The sequence below is a fragment of the Marmota flaviventris genome, chromosome 4 (assembly GCF_047511675.1).
Source record: "Marmota flaviventris isolate mMarFla1 chromosome 4, mMarFla1.hap1, whole genome shotgun sequence".
Lineage (NCBI taxonomy): Eukaryota > Metazoa > Chordata > Mammalia > Rodentia > Sciuridae > Marmota > Marmota flaviventris.
The window spans coordinates 3,252,710-3,265,011 of record NC_092501.1 but is presented as its reverse complement, the minus strand read 5'-3'; the positions used below and the strand labels follow the sequence as shown (position 1 = coordinate 3,265,011).

At 53.9% G+C, this 12,302-nt stretch overlaps 1 protein-coding gene across 1 annotated transcript in view; it reads left to right on the top strand.

Annotated features, from left to right (window-relative positions):
• Mgmt (O-6-methylguanine-DNA methyltransferase) overlaps window positions 1–10,729 on the top strand; it is a 234,208-nt gene extending 223,479 nt beyond the window's left edge. Inside the window, exons 4-5 of the mRNA XM_027930385.2 lie at window positions 3,071–3,210; window positions 10,417–10,729. Coding sequence (XP_027786186.1) covers window positions 3,071–3,210; window positions 10,417–10,623 — 347 coding nt within the window. The 3' untranslated portion in view covers window positions 10,624–10,729. The remainder of the gene's footprint in view (window positions 1–3,070; window positions 3,211–10,416) is intronic.
• The last annotated feature ends 1,573 nt before the right edge of the window (window positions 10,730–12,302 follow it).

Here is a 12,302-nt window from a genome sequence, read left to right as displayed (position 1 = left end):
TCCAAAGGAGTCCTGATCCCAGCTAGCTGATACTGTGGTGGGGAATTCTGCAGCAACTGGGTGCTGGTCTCTGTGGCCAGCCAAGTGCGTGGACACAGCCCAGCTACTGGGATGATTCCTGAGCAGGGCCTGCATTGGCATGTGGCGTGTGCACCTTAGCTGTCTCCTTCACTGCAGCCTGGCCAGGGAAGAGCATCAGGGACAGGGCAGCTGACAGAGGGCCCCTCTGCAGCACCTGTTTGATGAGGTGGCTCTTGCCATGATGCCACCACAGGGGAGGACAAATGCCCAGGACAAAGAAAGGACTCACCTGAGATCAGCAGAGCAGAGCCAGGCTAGGCTGATCCCTGACTGCTTCCTCCTCCTGCATGCCTGGCACATCGTGGCATCTGCCCTATCAGAGCCACTCTGGCTGGCAGCCCACCCGCAGGCCACCTTGAACTCCCGGACATGTGGAAAACCAGCCACCATGCACTGTTCCCCTAAGCCTGGGGCGAAAGAATGGCCTCAAGCCTCCCAGCTGGTGAGGCACCGTCCAGGTGGATTTGGTTAAAGTGTGTGTCTAAATAGCCACCCAAGCCAAATGAGAGCAGCCCTGTCCTCAGGGGAGGGAGCTCTGAGACCCAACTCGGCCTGCAGCAGAGGCCGCCTAGACCCAGCCACATCAACACGGCCTGGTTCCTGGGGCCTGGAACAGGCTGGAGAAGGGGGTGGGGAGCAAAGGAAAGGAACACCAGAAGATGGCATGCAGAGACCGTCTCTCACTGCACTGGGGCCCACTCCCCGGAGAGCCATACTAGAGAAGGATGGTATTTCAGTGGTTGTCCTTTGAGCCACCCAAAATGACTGGGCACTGAGGACATGGAGTCCTGCAAGACCAAATTCTATTTTCCACACTGATGTGTGCTGATTTTTATAAGCAAATTTTCCTACGCTGTAGGATGATGTGCCGGGAAGCATTGGCCCCTGCTTGTATGCTGGTGCAGTACAGCGTCTGACTGTGCCTAGGCAGGGGCTAGAGGCTTTGCCTTTGAGAGGTGCACAAACTAATTAGCACCCTTGCTCCCTTCAGGGTGAAACAAAATTTTAAGATACATTTGTGATAAGATGTGCTCAATTGTGATGTATTGCATTCTTTGAGCTGTGCTGCCTAATAAGTCACACTGTGTGTACCTGTTCAGAGATGGTTATTCCCATGATGAGCCAACAATGAGCTGAGCATGTTGGATACATCTGCTCCTATGTGGATGTACCATTGCTTCGTTATGTGATGCTTTTCCACCTAGAAAGGTGCTATGGAATCTGGCATCATGTGTCAGAGGAGAGCTCAATGGCCCCTCTCTTTCTTGGAACGGCTCTGCTCCAGTTGGGTTCCCTACCTCACGCTTTATTCGGACAGGTTTAAGGAAGACCTCCAGTCTGTTCTCCCAGAAACCTCTGCCACGTCCTTGCCCAGGTCAGAGCACAGAAGACAGTCCACCGACCCTGCGCCTTCCAAGGAGGGCGGGGCGTGGCCCCTAAGTTTTGCTGTGTCCAGGGTAGCGGGTGCTGCTGCTTTGCCAGGAGGGCCCGCTGGAGATCCCTTTCCCCAAGTGACACGGGGCTGCCTCGGCCTCTCGCCACCTTGCCTCTTCTCCTGTTCCCTTTTCTTTAAGTTAAGCGTAACAACAACAGTAACAATCACGATTAGCAGTGTGACTTCAGACCCCTTCTGAAGGGGCGACGGTAAACAGTCTGTTTGCCCAGGGAAGCCTCCCAGCGCTCAGCACTCCCACAACCCGTGCTAATGAACCCGGAGCTGCTAATGCGGTTTCTTCAGTTAAATTGATTCATGAATTTTGAAGAGAACATTATCTAATGAATTTTCTTTGAATAGAAAGCAATTAAAAGGACAAATCAGTCTGATTAACCCCAAAGTCACCCTCCTGCCACAAATGGTGTACAGTTTGAAATTATATCATAAAAAACTAGAGCACATTTGCTATCTTTGTGCCCTCTACTAATCCATGTAAATTAATGAACAACAAAGTTAATTTCTTTGATGACCCTTTTCTAGCATCACCTGGATTATGCTGATGTTTAATTTGCTTAATGTTATAATAAAGACTAAACAGATTTTTTTTCCCAGTGAAGTGATTATCGTTCCCTTCAGTTAAGAAGTGATTTTTATTATTTAACATGCATGTAAGGGTGTGTTTCCTTTAAGAACCACATCGCACTTTGCCAGCCTGGCACGGGAGTCCTGGGGCTCTGTGGAGGCACTCTGGAGTGCTCCTGCCCAAGGAGGCCTCCCCTTGGTGGTCGCGGTTCACACGCACCTGCCCCCGAGCGCTGCAAGCCCTGGGATGGAGGACGTAGCTCTGTCTGCAGTGCTCCTGAGCCACCGGTCCCTTCTGGAAAGGCCCTACATAATGATTCAGAATGGGCTCCTCTACCAGGTTTCTGCCCTAGGCGCTCCCGCCCTGGAAACAGTTCTAAAGCCCAGAGGTAGAGGGCAAGAGGTGGTCGAGGGTTCTGCTGGTCCTTCCAGCAGCAGGTCATCATACATGCGTCTGATGTCGTGCGAGGAGTCAATTAAAAGGGGGATAGTTGTTTTAATTTTGCAGCCCTGTTTGCCAAGGTCGCCACCCAACCTGTTGCCGTGGTGCTTTGCACTGGGAGCAGTGACTGCAGCCGGCCGACTGCTGGAAGGACGGCTTGCGTGATGTCACACAGAGCCCATCCCTGGCTGCTCTTTCCTCTGTGTCCCAGCTAGAGTTGGAAATTAACCAGCCATCCAAAAGGTCTGCGGTAGGTGGGCTGGCAGGGACACTGGCGATCCCTAGTTGAACCACACCCGACGCACACGTGTGCCACCTGCGGAAGGAGCGTGGCGCACCATCCTGCATGAGCTCAGAGGGGCCGCGCCCTGCTTTGTGCCAGCCTGGCCAGGATGACGGAGGCCAGCTTTTAATTGACTATAACACCTCTGTTTGTGTCGTTGCATTTTCTGATCCCGGACTGCAGCTGTTTATATCAGAGCTGCTGGCGCCATTTGTACAAATAACGTCATCTGTATTCTTCCTTTCAGACTCATTCACCAGACAGGTGTTATGGAAGCTGCTGAAGGTTGTGAAGTTCGGAGAAACGGTTTCTTACCAGCAATTAGCAGCCCTGGCAGGCAACCCCAGAGCAGCCCGCGCCGTGGGAGGAGCCATGAGAAGCAATCCTGTAAGTTCCGGCAGGTGGGCCCCTGCACATGTGCAGGGATGAGGTACACCTGGGTGGAGGACAGAGGCGCCTGGGGCAGGTCCTTGCGCCCCAGCTACCTGAGTCCTTGGTCATCCCAGCAAACACGAAAGAGGGCAGAACCGGATGAGTGGTGATGGAAGGCCCTGTTCATTTCTTCACTGCACCGCGGGGTGTGTGGTGCTGTTGTGTGGCCAACACTCCAGGTGCAGAACAGCAGCAGACAGAACACAGAAGCCATGCATGTGGCCCTCACCCTCTAGGAGGATGGCTGGGCGTTAGAGCGGCCCCACCTCCCCCGGGGTACACCCTGGGTCCCTGGGCCTCCGGGGCATGAGACCCTATCTCACCAAAGACTGACAGTACACATGCAGCGGCTCAACGGGACTGCCCCTCCCTATGGTCACCACTATGAGTCTTAGTCAGGTTTTGCCAAGCACCAGGTTCTCAGACCAAGAGAAGTCTCAGGTCCTGATCTCATAGGACCAGTGGGCCACTGGTGGGGGTGCTCAGTGCTGAGCGCCCCCCCCCCCACTCTCCATCGGGCCTCCACCCCTCCCAGTGGGCAAGATTGGTTCCATGCAGTAGGTGAAGAGGGCCAGGGCTGGAAGGACTGGAACCCAGTGGTGGACATTAAGGGTCCCCTGTCCACATAGCCTGCAGGAAGAGCCACCCCACTCCAGAGCCCCGGGAATGTTCCCACCTGTTAGCCCCCTCCAGAGGTCTGCCTCTCCCTGAATGGCATGGGTCTCCAACATGACAGAAGAAGGCCACCTTCCCAGGGAGAGCACTGTGATCATCGCATCATGGGATGGGAACTTACTCAGTCCGATAGAGCTCCCTTTTTAAAACATTGCTGTGCCTTTGCAGTGTTTCCAGACCTGTTTGCATCCCTGCTCACAGGGGAGAAGCAGGCGTTTTCACACCGCAGTGGCCGCTCCTGCCACAAGCTGCAGCAGCCCCAGGACAGAGCCCTCTGGTCTCTAGGAGATGGCAATTACATAGCCCTTTTGCACAAGACGCATTGTTATTCTTGAAGAGGCAGCTCCTCTGGGTTTGTGGTGGAGCACGTTGTCTCAGTGTATACCCTCATCGGGGGACATTTTCTGCTATATTGAAATACCCCAAATTGTGTGGTGTGAGATGCGCAGGAACCACACCACATCCCGCTGCTGTCTGGGCTCAGTGGTGACGGTGGGTGGTGCTCAGCATTCTGTCCTGTACTTGAGGTGCGTGTGCTGTGGATACTGGCCATACCACTGGCCCTGCACGGAGGTGCGCATTACAGTGCCTGTGGAATGCTTCCGAATCAGATGTCTGAAGATGGTTTCTGACATCTCAACAAAGCCCACTCTCCATCCTGGCTTTGGAAAGCCACCTCCCTCTTCCAGGTCATGGTTCAATCTTGAAGCCTTGAGCTCTGCGGTAGGAGAGGCAGCTCGGATGCTGCTGCTCTGTGGCTCCATTAATACCCCTTGAGAGCGCGGGATGCTCACACTCTTGACACCTCCTTCTGCGTTGCTGCATGTCCCCTGAAGGCAGTGCCTCTCCTCTGCATGCCCCTTGGGTGGAGTAGGTCCTTGACTTCTCCCCCATGGAGGCTTGACTCCTCCACCAGGCCAGAGAGAAGGTGGCTGTGCGTTCCCCTGGCCTCCCCTGCAGCAGGAAGCAGAACCAACCAGCTGATTTAATGTGGGGGGGTCAGTGAAAATGGGCATTTTGTACAGTTCCTTCTGCACACCTGAAGGTGGAGGCCATCCCATAGCACGCGTCAGTGCTCCTTGCTCCCTTGGTGTGCACAACTGGCTTCATCTATGGCCAAAGCATGCTCCCATGACTGACATTCACAGGTTGTCCACACCTCCCACCTGCCTTTTGTGATGCCAGCAGTTCCTCCTCACACTCTGTGATGGAGATTCTGTGACTGCTTAGTGACCTGCTCCTGGCAATATTCAGAAACATTTATTGTTCTGCAAACCAGCATGGCTTTCCCCTGCTATTAATCTCTATGAACGTCTCTGTTCAGATACAGCCTCAGTCACTGAAATTTATAAAATAGGGTCTCACCGGGCTTTAAACTCTTAATGCCCACAAAGAGCACATATGGATGTCCCCATCATGTGCTGAACCAGGAAAGGGGGTGTCAGTGAATCAGAGGGAAGGTTTTCTGGGCACCTGTCTCTCACTCTCTGAATCCTTGACCCTCCTATGTTAGGGGTGGCCTCAATGTTGGGGAGCTCTTCCATGGCCTTCTACAGGCTTCTACCAGTGCCAGCAGGTACCATACCTGAGAAGCTTCAGTTTGTATGCAGGTGTGCTCAAGATGCTGGAGAAGGTAACCTGCAGCTGTGCCAGGTGCAGCAGCTCAGGGCGGTAGGTTCCCTCCTTGCTGCACTGGAAGCCTCCTTAATTGGACTGGGAGGGTCGGAAGGAAGCCCAAGGTTTAAGGGAGAAAATGCCCCTATTAGAGACAGCCAGGCCTGGTGGCCTGTCCTCAGTGGGTATCTGCTAGCTAAGCTGACATGGCACTGTGTATATCACCTCCCACCAAGTCAAGACAGGCTCACGGGAGACCCGTCCCACATCAGGCTCAGCACAACAGTTGTGCGCTGGAGAATAGAAAGGGGATTCGGAGTGTTACACCGGGAAGCTCTTCCGGCAACCATTCCTTTGGTGGCTCTCCGAAAACAGGACCAGTGCATGTCACGGCACTGGTCTTTGGCATGGGTTTGCCTCCCCACCACCCCCATCCAGAGTAGGGATGGGGTTTGTGGTGTGGGAGTCACCTCCATTTTAGAGCTTGAGTTGTCCCAAGTTTTCCAGGCAGGACCTGCCACCTTCGAGGAAGGTTACACCCCACCCTGCACCAGAGGATGGTCAGTTGCCTATGACGAGAATTGAAGAATCTGCCTTCCCGCCACGACGCCCCCTTCCGTTCCATCCTCAGACAGAATTTGCTAAATGCAGTTCGGAGGCAATCGATACAAGCTTGAGAGTTTCCCACCTTTTTTAAACAACGCATTCCGGAGGAGAGAGTTTGCTCGCAGATCGCCATGAGCGTTGATGACCCCCGAGTCCTGTTCTGCCAGCCACCCAGATGGCTGTTGATAAAGATTTAGCATCATGTTCTAAGTGTCAGGGTTGTCAGTGGAGCTGAACCATTTGACCAGAAGAAAAAAACGCACAGGGAGCTATTGATTACAGCTTCTCCGTGTCACTTGTTCACCAGGATTTAGGTATTGATGAGGCTGCGAGTGAAAACAAGCTTTTTCCCTTGTGGGCTCTGCCCAGAAGAACAAAGGCGAAGTTGGAAGAAATACTCAGCCAGTTCCAGAATCAGAGGGATTCCATTATTGATTGAAAGGCCCCTTCATGTTATTTTTGTTGGAGACAAATCTATGGGTTTGGAAGTTTTATAGCATTTGAGAAAGGGTCTGCGTAAGTGATGGATTCGTGTATTGGATGAATTAGATTTCACAGCATGAAGATTTCAATGCAGCTGTGATATTATGAGCTTCTTGCTTATTGATAAAAATTACATTTTATGCAGCACAGGCTTTAAAGAAGAGAGCGGAGAGGGTGCAGATCCTTTGAAAATGCCCTCAGGGTCCCAATAAATTTTAGTGGGTTTCATTGTTGTAATAGTCGGAAACCTGCCACCAAAACTGATGAGAAGCAGTGTCCCTGTTTCAAGTGGTAACGTTTGGTAGGTCACCTGCTCCCTATCCGTGCATACTTGAGACAGAGACTGGCCCTAGCTGTCACATAATTGCTCTGTGCCATCCGTCCCAGTGTCTGTATTGATACACTGAAGAGGGAGGGGGTGGCTCATCTTACTCGATTCCATAATCTCATAGCTCATCAAGAGGGAGAGAAAAAAAATCAAAGCTCGGTTGTGGAATCTGCTGTTAGGTAAGAGCTTGGAATTGTGCCTGAATGTTTATAAACTAGATGGAGTTACACACCTACCTCTTTTTCAGTCAAAACTAAGAACTGGGTATGATCTAATACTGTCCTCGAACTAATTTTTAAAGTGACTGCTATGTTTGGTGAAAGCCATCAGAGTAAGTATCTGTTCTCAGTGTTTTCTGCTGCTCCTTCCAAGAAGGTTGGGGTTAGCTGCTGCATGCCACATGCTAACCCAGAATTTGTAGTCAAACCAGGCCAAGTTCTATGAAGTGGGAGAAGCCAGGCCCCATCATCTGCCAGCCCAGGCCACCAGCCCACGAGGTCCCACCACCACTTGGAGAAGAGGCAGTGCATGCGTGGAGCCCTCAGGGCAGTCCTGAGTGGCTTCAGCCATATTTTGTCTCTTAGCAGCCGTGTGAACTCGGGTGAGAGATTTTGTGTGGCCTGGGTTTGATACCTGGCTTGGGTGTACTCGGAGAGCTCTTCACCTGGTCTGCAGGATGGGCCAGGCTGTCGGGCACAGGTGGATGTTGAGAGCCACGGCCAGGTCAAGATGGTGCCTGGCATTTTGCCAGAAGGGGCGGCTCCTGCTGCCTCGGGTGCCCGCTACTTTTGAGTTCTCCCAGAGTTCCCATAGAGTTCGCGTGGGTTGGGGAATAAAGTTCATTCCTGCTTGAATCTACAAGTGGCTCGTGACTTCCCAGTTATTTTGTGCCTAGCCAGACAGCACCAGGTGGACCTGCTCCCAGTGGCCTCATTAAGCACAGTGTCCAAGATGGGTCTGGGACCTATGTCATGGGCCCTGAGGGGCACACTTGGCAAGTGGGGTGACAACAGAATGGCCTGCTCCGAGGGCCTCGGGCAGAGGGTTCCAGGTGCAAAGCTCAGAGGCTCTGGACTGGTGTGCCCAACAGCTTCCTGTTGCGACACAGCTCCCCACTTTGTCCAGTGCACTTACCGTACAGGGTGGGGAAAGGCCAAGGGCTGGAGAGCTCTGAGCCACGGGGTGAGTGAGGGAGGACAGAAGGCAGGAGTCAGGTTGGTCCCAGTTGCAGCCTGGGAACCCTTGCTTGTAGGGTCCTACTGGAATGGCTGTTTCCTGTCACAGCAGGGCACTCAGAACTAGGGAGCCTTGGGATGTCCAAGATAGCCCCACTCCATCCCAGACACCTGCTGTGCACCTTCCTGTGTCAGGATGGCTCAGAGCCTTCCAGAATGAGCACTAAGCCCTGCCCCATCTCTGGAGACGGGGCACAGCCATATTGAAATGCCTGGGGCCTTTGGTGGCTGAGGACCCAAGCTCTTCTCCCCAGTCACAGTGAGCTGCACACGACTGAGACTGTTCCCTCAGGATTCCCGGCAGACCTTTCCTTACAGGAATGGGGCTGTGCTGAGCCCCTGCCACATAGCCATCCTGAGGAATTGGTCCTCGGCAGCTCTTCTCAGAACAGCTTGCTGGGATCCTTAAGCAAAAATGGCCTTTGAGCCCCCAGTGTTCTGGGAAGTCAGCACACGTGTACCCCCAGACTGGGGACAGTTACACAATTGTAGATGTGGCTATCCACAGTATGCTGAGTGTGAACTGTTTCACTACCAACCAGACAGACGTAGGTGACCAGAGTGGTTTTCAGGGGACTATAAATTATATCCCTGACTTTTCTACCTATACTCTGAGCCAAATGAGGATTTGATGGGGGATTCCAAGATATATTAACTTTACTAGGATTAAAACAAGAATGGAGAATGGCATGGCCAGAGCATCTTCCAGTAACTGTCGCCAGAATCAGACCCCCATCTCCAGTCCAAGTGGCTGGGCTCAGGCCTCCCCAGAGGCATAGACAGACCCTCTCTCTGAAGGCATCAGAGCACCCTCACCAGGGGACAGGCTAGTCACCTGCGGGAACCTGCAAGGTGCTGAGCTGGGCATTCCCATCCCTCCCTCCCTTGTGAGTGAGAGTGGCTGAGGCCAGAGTTTCCCAGCCTCCACTGACTGTGGACTGCTTCTTGTCCACACAGCCCAGCCACCAGCACAAGGACCAAGGCAGACTGCCCCTGAGGGCCACTGCTGGAGAAGGCACGTAGCCCTCTGCAGAGAATAGAGCCTCTCTCTTCCTGGTGGGCTGGGCTGCAAAGAGGGAAGTCTCAGACAGGATCATAGCCCGTGTGGCTGCAGGAGTGGTGAACACAGCCACTTGGCCACGAGCCTGGCCTGGAATCCTGCACTCATGAGCTCTTGGCATCTGGAATGTCAGCCACAGATCTGCATGGTGCTGACCCCAGGCCAGGAAAATACTGGGCTGGGTCCTATTTCCAAGGGGAGCCATTTGAGACAAGTAGGGCACTCTGGGATTTTCCTGCCTGCCCTACCTCTGGGACTGGTGTGGTGTCATCTCACACTGCTGGTGATCTTGGGCACGTGGCTCAGAGCACACAGACCCAAGCCTGTGAGCAGACGCACACACTTGCACTATATCAGCATCACTGCCTTGGTCACCTACAGAGACGTCTGAGTGTCATGGCTTATTCTCCCTGGCAGGGGGCCTGCCTTTGATGGCACTATGCTGGTGTGAGATGAGAGTGTAAGGACTCAGTTTTCCTCTCAGGCTAAAGAGCTAAGCAGCCCTGTCTCCCCAAACTATCTTTGTGAGAGGCCACAGCACTGGGTCTAGGCACCTTGCTGGGACTGAGAGACCAGCTGGCCATGCCCTGCTGCCCATGGGCTGGCACTAGAATGGCAACTGGCCCCTCTCAGGCTCCTCTGGGTGCCCAGAGGGCAAAGGAGGGTAACATGTCCCAGCACATGGACATGTGTGGACCTTGGCCAGCTCTGCCTATAAAGAGCCACATTGGATATTTTAGCCTGGCAAAGCAGCCACAGATGACATGGGACCACAGGGGTGGCTACGTGCCAATAAAATTTTATTTACTAAACCAGGAGTGGGTGGCATCACCATCCTGGACTGAACATGGCCTGTCAAGACCATCCTCCCTGAAACTTCCTGTTAGAGCTCACAAATGTCACGAGGTTCCATCTCCCCAGATCTTGGAAATGGAATTTTAACTGCTAAAACTTGTCCCCCAGTGATGTTTTCTCCTCCTGAGTCTTGGGGCTGTGAGGAAGCAGCCCCACGTCACATACTGCTCACTGCACCCAGAGATACGAGGCTTGATTGGGGTACAGGGCAGGGATGCAGCCAGCAGCCAGCCAAATCTTGCTTGGTGGGTGCTGGACCCTTCGTGGTTGCAGCCAGATCGATGGTGGTGCCCTCTGTTTTTCAGGTCCCCATCCTCATCCCATGTCACAGAGTGGTCTGCAGCGGTGGAGCCCTGGGCAACTACACAGGAGGACGATCCGTGAAGGAGTGGCTGCTGGCCCACGAGGCTGCCCAGGCAGGGAAGCCAGATTGCGGGGTGTCGAGTCAAGGCAGGACCTGGCTCGAGGCAGCTGCTGGCACCACTGGCTCCCAGGGTGCTGACCGAAACTGAGTGTGTGTATTTGAAGTGAACATTTGAGTGACACATAAATGTAATGGTGCACCCGAAGCAGGATGCGTGTGGCACCACTGTATTAAAAGAGCTGGATGTGTCCCGAGGGATGTGGCGCGTCTGCCCTTTCTTGTTTCCACACTTTACAGCAGAATCAGTTCAGACGGCCGGCCGGCCTGCGTGTCGTAGGGTCTCCTGTCTGACGCAGCCATTGTTCCATTTTTAATGCCCGTTAAAACGGGAACAGGAGAGTGGGGAAGGCCTGGCAAGCCTGAGAGGCCCTGCCCAGGAAGGCAGAAGCATCCGGCACCCACAGGCAACAGCTGGCTGCCCCAGGACCCCACTCAGGCTGTCCCAGGTTGTCCACCCTGAATGGTGGGCCCCACCCAGCAGTCTCCCCTGTCCTCCCTGGGCGTTTGCCCCACTGAGGTGATGCCTGTGTGTTTCCTAGCATTCACATGAGTCTCCCTGAAGGAGGGGCCAGGCCAGAGAGGCTGGCACTCTGTAGAGGCTTTCTAACTTGCCTTCCCGATTGGGGAAGGTGCGGGGCAGGTCTGCATGCCTTCTGCACCATAGAAAATGACCTTGCTCCAAAGCAGATCGGAAGCACCGCTCCTGGGACGGGGTTTGGCTGGGCTGACACCTTCCTGGGAGAGCAGGCTTTCCCCCAGCCAGATCCCAGGCACTCTTCCTTTCTCTGGGCAGCATGTCGGTAGGGAACAGGCTTCTGCAGGCCCCAGAGCTGAGCCTGGAAGTCCAAGTTCACACAGTGGTGGTCAGCTCACACCAACAGCAGCAGTGGTGACTGTTTCCAGGCCTTCCGTTGGCTCCATCTGACATTTGATCATGTCATTCTTCTAGCTTTAAAACCTAGTATGCCTAAAACACCGAGGGAGGCCGGTAGCTCAGGGTGTGGAGCAAGGAAGATGCAGCCGGCCGTCCAGGGGACACTGTGTTCATCACAGGCTCTGTGACAGTGTGGACCCAGCAGGAAAGCTCGAGTGGTTTTCATGTGTCACCCGAGAAGGACACACCGCCCCCTGATGTGCACAGTGTGGCTGTGTTTGGCATTACATGTTACCTAACCACCAAGGAAAACAAACTCTGGCCCTTTCTCCCCAATCCACCGTTTATTTTATCTTTGTCTTATATTAGCCAAATGGACTCTGGATGTGTCTCCTCAAACACAGTGAAGTGGCATGACCAGTACCGTTGTCCCGAGCTTGGTCGTCCTCGTCGCTCTGAAGTGAGGCAAGCCACCATCTGAGAATGGGTCTGAGACACCTGGTTTCTCAGGACAGAGCCCTGGCAGCACCCTGAGCTGCACACACAGGAGCACGTCCTGTCTGGCCTCAAGTGTGTTCTGGCTCCTTCTCTGACCTGGTGTCACTGTGAAGGCAAAGGGGTCTGTGTCTATATTACTAGTCTGGGAGGACGTGTGGGGGAGGGCCAGGTGCCCTCTGCATTGGGCTCCGAAGCTCAGTTGTGCTGTGCACCTGGCTCCCATTGCCCTAGAGTCACCAGGAATTGCTGCCTTTGTCCTCTGCCCCAGTAGAGAAGGGTCCTGGCTCCCAGATGCAGCTCCAGGTCGATGGCCTCGGTGCATCCTGTGTGCTTGCGTTCCAACAGAGGGCGCTGTGGCTGCAGAGTGCTGTGGGAGACCCCAGCCTTGCTGCTTT